This window comes from Monoraphidium neglectum (genome assembly GCF_000611645.1).
Source record: "Monoraphidium neglectum strain SAG 48.87 unplaced genomic scaffold scaffold00800, whole genome shotgun sequence".
Classification (NCBI taxonomy): domain Eukaryota; kingdom Viridiplantae; phylum Chlorophyta; class Chlorophyceae; order Sphaeropleales; family Selenastraceae; genus Monoraphidium; species Monoraphidium neglectum.
Window position 1 is genome coordinate 10,665 of NW_014012828.1, and position 9,795 is coordinate 20,459.

Below are 9,795 nucleotides of genomic sequence, written 5' to 3' on the forward strand. Positions count from 1 at the left end.
CCTACGAATGCCCCCCACCCTGCGCCTCTGCGCCCCTGCCCCCTGGTGGCTCGATTCCGCTTGGCGGCGTCCCCGCATCCTCGTTTTTCTATGCAAACATCCTCGCCCTTATCCTCACCCGTGTCACAGGACAAGCAGTACCCGCGCGACTGGTGGCTCTCGCGGGGGCGGCTGAGGGTGCAGCTCTTCAACGCGGATGGCACCCCCACCAACCCCGAGGTGCCAACACGTGAGCCGCTGCGCACAATCTCAGGCGCACCACGTTGCGGCGCGGGGGTGTGTGGCCCTTGTGCATGCAGAGCGTGCTCGGTTGCATAGTTATGGGCGCCTGTGCTGGGCCGTGGGGCGCGGGTTTGTTGGGCGGATTATTGTTTGGCTGAATTCGATTGACAGCAGATTGTTACATGTAGCCCTTATCAGCAGGCATGTTGACCAAAAACGCTGCAATCGCGTCGCCCTGGTGTCTCTGATGTCAGGCACTCATCATCGATCATTTGCGCAACCCCGTTCATACCAACAACACATCGGTCCAGGCCGCGAAATGCTGCTGCGCGTCGCGGAGTTGGTGCCGAAGCACCCCGGCCGCCACAAGAAGCCGGGCGCAAAGGCCGACGGCGCCGGCGGCAGCGGCGTGAGCAGCAGCGGCGGCACGGCGGCGGCGGGCAGCAAACAGTCTGCGAAAAAGGGCAAGAAGAAGAAGTAGTGCGGACGCGCGGGCGCTGGCGCGTCGTGCTGGCGACAATGTTGAAGCTGCTGCGGATAGGTTCATAGTCGCGACGATGGGTGGTGTACGGGGCTTGCTGTATCATCAACGCGCCGCGCCGCGCCGGTCGGCGCCGCTGCCTGCACCACAGCGGTGTGCAAGGCGGCAGGCGCGTCATGCCGGTGTCGCACGGCGGCCGGGCGCTCGGCCCGCGGCTCGCGGGGGTTGCGGCGCCGCTCGACGCCAAAAGTTGCGTCTCGCAGCAGTCACAAACCCCCGGTCACGTGCATGCGGGCGCGCGCCCGGGCTTTAGCGACAGCTGCAGGCACTGCAGGCGGCGGTTGTAATATGCAAGGCGCTGGCTTTGCGTTGGGTATGTGCCAGCGACACAGCGAAAATGCAGGATTGACAACGCAACCTGTGATGCAAGCCGGGCAGGTTCATGAGCTGGACGCCGCGACTGCGGCTGCGGCCGACTCTGTGGGTACGGCACCTGGCTCGCCTCAGGCTGTAGCGACGGGCTGGGCATCAGTGGCGGCGGCGCTGGCCGCAGTGGGCTCTGCGGCGGCCGCCGCGACAGGGTCAGCAGCTGCTACTGCGGCTGGCTGAGCAACGGCTGCGGCGGCGGGGTCAGCAGCGGGCTGGGCCGGGGCCGCTGGGGCGGGCTCTGCGACGGCAACAGGCTGTGCCGCAGCGGCAGGCTCTGCCGCGGGGGCGGCGGGCTCTGCCGCGGTGGCCGCACCGGCGACAGCCGGGGCAGACGGCACCCGCTTCGCGGCCTCCGCCGCCGCGGACTCCGCCGACTGGCCGCTGGGCGGGGGCGCCAGCGACACGCGCATCTCGCATTTGTATGCGGCCGCCACGCCCGACACGACCGTCGCGGCCTTCTTGGCCAGATCCTCCGCCGCCGTGACGCGCTCCGCCAGCGCCGCCTCTGACACGGGGCCAGCCGCGGCCTGGTTGCAATGGGTGGGGAAAGCGGCAAGCTTTCAGGCGCCGAAGCATCACTTTGGCGGGCAGAAAGACGCGGGAGTGGACCCAGTTCTGCAAGCCGCGGCGCGCAACGCGGCGTCAAGCAGACTGCGCGCCTGCAGCGCTGGGCAACGCGCCAGGTGCAAAACAGCTGGTCAAACTCCCGCCAGCGGCGGCGGCGACGGCGGCGGGGACGGCGCACCTCGTTGCGGGCCTGCGCATCGCGAAGCGTGGTGAGGACGGCCTCGTACTTTGCCGGCAGCTCCCGCGACACCCAGGGGTGGGCGCGCACCTGCAGGGGGCCCGGGGGCGGCCGGGGGTGTCACAGTGCGTCGCAGCGGGACGGCGGGCGTGGGGAAGGGGGCCCGCACATGTGAGCGCCAGCAGAACTGAGGCCTGGTCTCACAGGGGCCTGGCAGGGCGGCCGCAGCAGGTCTGCCGCAGCGCTCCTCGGCTGCGCCGCGCACACCACATCTGGCACTGGGCAGCCGGGGACCTTTCCCAAACAGCGCCGCTCCTAAGAAGAATCTGATCCGCCAGACGTGAATCCGAAGGCAAAGCCCCGCGCACCTGGTCCAGCGTCGGCCTCTTTGCGTCGTCAGCATCCAGCATCAGGTCCAGCAGCCCCTTGAGCCCGTCGCTGAGCCGCTCCGCCTTGCTCGTCGCCTCGCGCCACTTGACGCCCTCCACGCCCTCCAGCCGCCACAGGTGGCGCATGGCCTCGAGGGGCGGCAGGCGGGCGGCGTAGCGGTCGTACTCCCAGGGCATGTGGCGCAGCATCAGCACGCACAGCATGACGCCTGGGGTGGGAGGCGGGAGAGGTGGGGGTTGGGTGCGTTGCTCCCAGGGCGTACGGCGCAACAGCGTCTCAAAGCCCAGGGACGCATTTGAAATCGCAGGATGCACTGCGTAAGGCTCAGGCCGTTCAGGATAGGAGGACGTTTGTGAAAAAGTTTGGGTTCAAGACAACTTGTGAGCCGCCTTGGAGGCAAGTGCAAATCCTCGCTATACGGGCAGTGGTCCCTGGTGATGTCAGCTACCGTCAGTGCAGCGGATGACGGCTGCACGGCCCCAGTGCGTGTCGCGCGGCGCCCATGAACACTAAACTGAGCCGCGACCCCCTTCCACCTCCCGCAGCCGCCCCGCCTGACCTGCGCTGTAAATGTCTGCGCGCGTGCCGTCGTAGTTTGTGGCGTTGTTGAGGTCGAAGAAGCCGCCCATAATCTCGGGGGGCATGTAACCAGGCGTGCCGGCGAGCGTCTTGAATGTTGAGAATGCGGTGAGAGGGATACACACGTTGAGGGCACAGGCAGGCCGTTTCAGCGAGGGTGTTTGGGGGGTGCAAAGGCGGCTGGGACGCGAGCTGGCACGAGGCAACTCGAAGACCAACCAGCCAGCGCCCGGCGTCAGGCATGTGTCCCGGCCAAGACGTGCAGTAACTTGCTCGCGAAGTGCCTTGACCCAGCACAGCAGGCAGCCAGTGGCGACGCCGTTAGGTGCAAGTGAGCAGCAGTCGGCCAGGACGCGATGTGTGTTTTGGATAGCTCACCTCAAACACGGGCTCGCCCCTGCCCTCCCATGTCTCAGACAGCCCAAAATCTGCGTCAAGCGTGGGTGTGCAAGAAGACAAACAAGTGCATGCGCGTTTATGTGGTATGTGTGTGTATACGTGTGCGCGCAGGGCAAGCTTGTGCGTGCACCTGCGCATGTGCGCGCGTGCGCGTACGTGTCGACGTGAGCCATCAAGACAAAGGGGATGCAGGAGCCAGGGCCGCGTAGAGCTGCGGCACCCACTCCGATCACTGCGGCAGCCAGCCCCAGCCCCCCCATCACCCGCCAGCTTGAGCACCGGCGGCCAGGCGGGCCCCGTCAGCATGCAGTTGGCCGGCTTGATGTCACGATAGGCCACCTGGCGCGTGGGACGAAGCAGGCCGAGGGGTACGGACGACGATTTGGGGACGACGGGTCGAGGAAGGGAATGCCGAGGTTACAGATCCACCCCTCCAAACGCTGCGGCCGGATTTTGTCGCTGTCTGCCCCTTCCCGCGCTGCGCTGCAGGCCAGATGCATGTGTGCGATGTTTCAACGTCGAAGAATGGCCCAAGCGGTCCGCCACGAGGCCCGCTGGCCCACCTTGTGCTTGTGGCAGTAGGCGATCGCCTCCAGCAGCTGCCTGAACAGGTAGCACGCCAGGTCCTCGTCCATCTTTGACTTTTTCAGAAAGTCGCTGACGCTGCCGCCCTGGACGAACTCGTTGACAAAGGCGACGTGGCGCCCGGTCAGCACGACCTCGATGGGGCGGACGATGTTGACGTGGCCGTTGCCGAGGCGGGCCATCATGCGGGCCTGTGGGGGTTGGGGGTGGCAGGGGGAGATGGTGTTGAGTGTGTAGGGGGAGTCGTGCGTGTGGCCATTATGCAGGTTTGGGGTGCATGCGCAAGCACGCATGTGTGTGCGTGCGTTCATGTATTTATGTACCGCTTCTTGAGAGATGGGGATCACAGCGCAAACAAGATGCGTTTTTGGCGTGTTTAAGCGTGTCCGGGCACAAGCCGACGGGCCATCGGGGGTCTGTAGGGCTTGCAAGGGTGCAAAGCCAGGCCACCCCTCCGCCGGCCCGGAGCACGCGCAAGGGCCCCTGCAGTACAGGCCTGTTGCGCGCACACTCGCGCCCTGGGTGAACGATTACGGGGGCGCGGGGCTGGACTGAGGTGGAGGTGTGCCATCAGAAGCGCCCCTCACCTCGCGGCCGACCATGGTGAGTCGCCACGCGGGCGGGCCGCGCGGCACGAGCTGCGGTAACAGCAGGCGGGGCCCGGGGGCCAGGAACGGGGGCGGCTGTTTGAACGGCGAATCAAACGAGGCGTGCCGAGGTGCCTGCCGGGCGTGCAGCAGTGCGCTGGGCAGCTCTGGGTGAGGGACAACGGCTTGGCCAGGTGCGTGATGCGACGGGCGGCAGCGCAAAGGTGCGCGGCTGGGGACCTGGCGAGCTGGCAACACAGTCGCCCGGAAGCCGACCTCGCCGGGACCCGCGCACGGCAGCCGCGGCCGTCGCATGGGGCGGGCCGCCATTAGGCTTGCGCCAGTGAGACCCGCTGCTTCCAGCAGCAAACCACGCGGCGTGAAATGCGCGGTCGCCCCCCGCCCCCCACCTTCACGGCGACGAGGCGGTTGGTCTTGCTGTCTACCGCGAGCCACACGTCTCCTTGAGTGCCCTTGCCCAACCGCTTGATAAAGCTGTAGTTGCTTGGGAGGCCCAGGCCTGACAGGCGGGGCGGCGGGGCGGTCCGCGCGGAAGGAGTGGGGCAAGGCGGGCCCATCCGCGCCGAGGGGACACGGGCGCAGGCAGCGGCGGCGGGCCGACCGGCCGGCGGCCGACGGCGTGGAAAGCGGCGCTGCAGAGACGAAACAGGGGCTTACTGTGGCCGAAAAATCTCAGGACGTTGGAAAGGGTGTCCATGGCTTGCTCGGGTCACTTGGCGGCAAGGGATGATGCCAAAGATTCCCGTGGCGAGGGGCAGGAAGGGCGCGCGGCGCGTGCGAAGGCGGCGATGCGGGCGAGCGCTGTGTGGGTGCGCGCTGTGCCGGTCGGTAGCTACTCTTCAATCAACGGCGCTAGTGTGCCCTAGGTGGCCGGTTCAACATGCCAGGTGGCTGGAAGCGCGACACACAACGCGCGGGTGTCGTCGGAACTTGGTCCAGGGCAACACGAGACACCGAATCAATTCAAATATGAAGGTCTACGGAATGAGCGCAAATCAAGCCTTATGATACTTGATGGGGCTTCGTGAAAATGCCATGCACTGACTCAATGGATATGTAAGCCTTGTTCGGAAGCGGGTACGATACATTGCTACATGAACGATAAATCATTGAAACCCAACGTTCTCCTGCTCGTTCCCTGCCTTTTTGCGATCTGATCTACAAAGCAAAGCACGCGCGGCAGGCGCGGGCAGATGGCGGACGATGACTACGCACCTGAGGCGCTGGAAGATGGAGATAACGAGGATAAGGATGACTTCAAGGTGGGCGGGTTGAGCGGGAATCACACCAACTTGCGATTTGTGCGCCGGTTTTCGGCTGTCGCCGCTTTTGCGCGTGCACGTGTCTATCCTCATCCCGCACCCTGCTGCTGCGCAACCTCCTGCAGTACGAGCCCTCAAAGCATGCTATCATCGCGCTGATCGATGCCAACCCCGCCATGCTGGAGGCGGCCCCTGAGCCGATGGAAGAGGTGAGCGACATGCATTGCCCGACATACAGCAGAGCACAGCGCCAGGCGAACGGCGCATGGCGGCGCGTCCTGCCCCTGCACGTGCAAGGTGCTGCCGCTCGCATGCGCATCGGTCTCAGCATGCGCCCGCGGCGCGCGAGGAGCGCTCATTGTGCAGCTGGCTGCCTGGGCAGCGGGGCCTACTGCCTGCCCCTGACCCGCGCCACCGTTGCAGGACGATGAGGAGGAGGAGGGCGGCCGGCAAGCGCCGCGCAGCTTCCTGACGGTCGCCGTCGACGCGGTCAGAAGGCTCATGAAGTGGCGCATCATGCACGCGCCCAACGACGAGATCGGGGTCATGTTCTATGGCGCGGTGCGCGGTGGGGCAGTGGAAGCGGGCCGCGCGGTGCTTTCGACGCTGCCCTCCGATGCGCTGCTGGAATAACGCGACGGCAGCGAGGGCCGCAGCGCGTCCGCGTCGATTATAGCAATCTGTGGGGGACGTCCTGGCACCGATGGCCGTAAGGCGCGAGCGCCCACGGCCTCTCCTGGGCGTTGACGCCCATTGCACCGCCTGCTCCATCAGCGCCCTGCGCCCCTGCAGCGCGCCACGCCGCGCCGGCCGCCTCACCCCCGCCCTTCTTCCACACCCACCGCCAGGCCAGCGCCAACGTGGACGCTGCCTACGCGTCTGTGTACCAGCTCGCACCCCTGGAGTGCCCGGACGTTGCGGTCATACACCGTCTGCAGGAATTCACAGGCGAGTTCACACCCAATCCTGGGGTGTGGGGCGTTTTGGGGCCCCCCAAGCCCTGGGGGACCCCAGGGGTCTAGGGTCTGGGGCGTGCGTGGGTGGAGTGTGGCTACGGAGGCATCATATATGGACATTTGAGGGATCTTGGCCACGGAACCAGGCCCATGGCGGCGACGAGAAAGCCAGGCTTGGTTTTGGCCAACCATGGCCGGGCCAATGTGGCTCATGGCAGGCGACCAGTCCACCTGGGTGCCGGCCGCCTCTCGCCTCCTTGCAGCCGCAGCAACACCAGCGGCTGCAGCTCTGCTCGCTCAAATTCCCGCATGTGCTTACGCTCTCGTCGTGTGACTGAATTGTTTTTGATTACAGAACCCCAAACACCACCCTGCGGCACCCAGATGCCAAATTTCTGGAGGAGGTGGGCAGCCGCGAGAGCGGGGACGGCGCCAGCGCAGCGGACGACCTGCGCGCGGGGCTGTGGGCGGCGTTCCAGAAGCTCGTCGACCAAACCAAGTGAGGCTTGGCGGTTTCGTGTGTGTGTGTGGGGGGGGGTGTTGAGCTAGGCGAAGGCTGTGATCCATTGAGGCTGGTCTTGAAAGAGGGTGCCCTGCTTGAGGGGTAAGACGAGGAGTCTGGTGGACCTGTCTGAGTGCGGTGAAGGGCCTATGAGCGGGCAAGGAGGGCGGGGCGCGAGGACTGGGCACGGGAGCGGGTGTTGCGTGAGCGCTGTTTTTGGGGCGGTTGAAGGCTGCAGGGTGAGATGAGGACATATGTGCGGGTTGACCAGGACGTTGCGAGGTTGTGCGAGGTTGCATTCCTGGGAAGCAGTGGGGGAAGGGGCGGCTCTGCCCCGTGGATACGATTTATTCTGGGAAGAGTTTGGTGTGGGAAGAGACTCGTTTGCCATGCAGGGTGCGTTCACAAGGGGACGGGGGTGGGGATTTTGGGAGGGGGGAGGGGCTGCCGCCGAGCGCTGTGGCTGACGAGGACACGGGGCTGTCGCCAAGCGGGATGCACGGCCATGCAGGCGGCGGCCAGGAATAGCAGGCGCGCCCAGGCGGCAAGGCGTGCCGGGTGGTCCAGGAAACCCCCATCTTGCAACCAGTTTTGGGAGTCTTGGGCACCCACCCCCTCCACCACTCACCCGGAGAGCATTGGTCATCCATCCCCTACACGACTCCGTCAGGCAGCCTTGGTCACCCACCCCCTGCACCACTTTCCCCCACCGCCCTCCCCTAATCAGGACGTCCAAGGCCACCCTGCGCCGCATCTTCATATTCACCTGCAACGAGGACCCCACGGAGGGCAACGCGCGCAGCAGGTGTGGGGCGCCGCCCCCACGGCCGGCCGCCGCCCGCGCCCCTGCGGCGCCCGCGGGCCGCCCTGGCCCTGCCTGATTGGCGAGGGCTCGGTCCCTCGCCTCTATTGCAACCCTTTCGACTACCCCTGGAGTCGTGCTCACTTCCGCGCTCCCTGCTCCCTGCATGTCGCCTGCTTGCCTTCTACCCATTTCACATGACTTGTGATGTCACTATCTACGTGCCCGGCAATCCTCCGCTCAGACACCTGGTTGGCCTTGCGCCGTCCCCTGAGCTTCCCTGCCTCTCCAAACGCGGAATCGCCTCCCCCATTTTCTTGCCCGTCATGCACTCCCTCACCCGCACGTCCGAACTTGTGTAACTTCCTTCCCCTCCCCTCCCCTTCCTCACCCCCATCAAACACACATTCACACACCACACACACACACACACACACACACACACACACACACACCCGAACCACCCCCAGGGAGATGCTGGACCAGCGGCTGGACCTGCTGCACAGCCGCCGCATAGGGCTGGACGTGTTCCCCCTGCTGGCGCTGTCGAGGCCCTGCGACATGACGCTCTTCTGGAACCACGCAGCACAGGTGATACGAGGGGGGGGATCGGGGTGATCGAGGGACTGAAAAACATGGAGGCATTCGGGGAAGTGAGGGGATTGGGGGACGTGTAGCTTTGGGGGATGTGGTTTTCCTGCAGGGCGGCCACGGCAGGGTCGAGCCGAGGGCTTTTGAGCTGGGAAGGCGCGCGCTCGGCCGGGCTGCTTGTGCTGGAGCAGGCTGAGGGTCGTAGGGACCACGATCAGCTGAGCAGGCGGGCAGCGGACGGCTGGCGGATCGCGGCCCGACTGACAGGCAGCTGCCAGCCCGCCCACGCCCCTCCCGTTCACCTGCCGACTCCCTTCCCCCCAGGTGGCCGAGGGGCGCGGCGACGAGAGCGACGGGGAGCGCGACGAAGACGACCCGTCAAGCGGCGGGGGCGGCAACGGCCTGGGTACGCTGCCGCCCTCGATCAGCCACAGGGACGTGGCGGCCTACCTGGCTTACGTGGCCGCGCGCACGCGCGCGTCGCGGCCCAACGCGCGGCTGGACCTGATTTTCCCGGGGCCGCCGGCGGCGGACGGGGGCCGGGAGCCGGCCGGGCTGAGGATCGGGGTCCAGGTGCGTCAATGCTGCCTGGGTTCGATGTTGACTCGAGGGGGGCCAGGTGCGAGGGCAGGGGCGTGCCCCTGCGTGCGGCCGGGGGGCGCCCCTCTGGGGCGGCCGGGGCCGCCTGGACGGCGGCGCTCGGCTTTTCAGGCGTGCTTTGGGGGGATGCGGACCCCGTTCCCTCGTTGGCCAACCACCTGGCTTGATGAATACCACCTTATTGTAGATGTATGCGCTGCTGCGGCCGGCCGGGAAGCCAAACAAAGTGCGGGTGAGTGCCCGGCCACCGCCCCGCCGCGCGCACCGCCTGGCGGCACAGCACAAACACGCGGCCCCGGGCCGTCGCAGCCCCTGGGTCGCAGGGACGCCGCCCGCCCTCTTCTGAGGGATTGCGCGCGCGCGTGGGGACCAGTCCACGGCGGCGTCCCTTGGGCACCCGCAGGAGCTCGCGCGCTGTCCCTCTTGCCCGTGATTGCGCACACCCCTGCGGGCCCTCTCTCCCCTCACGTAATCTTACTCCTCACGTAATGTCAATCCTCGCATATCCCCATCCCTCACGTCCGTTCACCGCTCACGTAATCTCACCCCTTTCGTAATGTTGCAGGTGACGCGTGACGCGTTCCAGGAGGTGACTGCCAACACGGCCTTCATGCACTCTGATGGCAACATCATGAGGTGGGGGG

General features: G+C 66.4%; 3 protein-coding genes across 3 annotated transcripts; 2 read left to right on the plus strand and 1 right to left on the minus strand.

Annotated features, from left to right (window-relative positions):
- Positions 1-90: 90 nt before the first annotated feature.
- Positions 91-703, plus strand: MNEG_5395 (hypothetical protein; the record flags this gene model as incomplete). Its single annotated transcript, XM_014046128.1, has 2 exons — positions 91-229; positions 534-703. 2 exons carry the CDS (start codon positions 91-93, stop codon positions 701-703), a joined length of 309 nt encoding a protein of 102 aa, XP_013901582.1.
- Positions 704-1,206: 503 nt separating this feature from the next.
- On the minus strand, positions 1,207-5,135 carry MNEG_5396 (hypothetical protein; the record flags this gene model as incomplete). The annotated part of the gene is made up of 10 exons (XM_014046129.1): positions 1,207-1,659; positions 1,878-1,967; positions 2,246-2,475; positions 2,827-2,935; positions 3,225-3,274; positions 3,470-3,584; positions 3,809-4,021; positions 4,418-4,552; positions 4,828-4,937; positions 5,096-5,135. The coding sequence occupies 10 exons, from the start codon at positions 5,133-5,135 to the stop codon at positions 1,207-1,209; spliced, it is 1,545 nt and encodes a 514-aa protein (XP_013901583.1).
- A 496-nt stretch (positions 5,136-5,631) lies between these two features.
- Positions 5,632-9,584, plus strand: MNEG_5397 (hypothetical protein; the record flags this gene model as incomplete). Its single annotated transcript, XM_014046130.1, has 10 exons — positions 5,632-5,700; positions 5,826-5,909; positions 6,124-6,268; positions 6,493-6,630; positions 7,041-7,155; positions 7,886-7,963; positions 8,431-8,551; positions 8,876-9,124; positions 9,339-9,383; positions 9,555-9,584. The coding sequence occupies 10 exons, from the start codon at positions 5,632-5,634 to the stop codon at positions 9,582-9,584; spliced, it is 1,074 nt and encodes a 357-aa protein (XP_013901584.1).
- Positions 9,585-9,795: the final 211 nt, after the last annotated feature.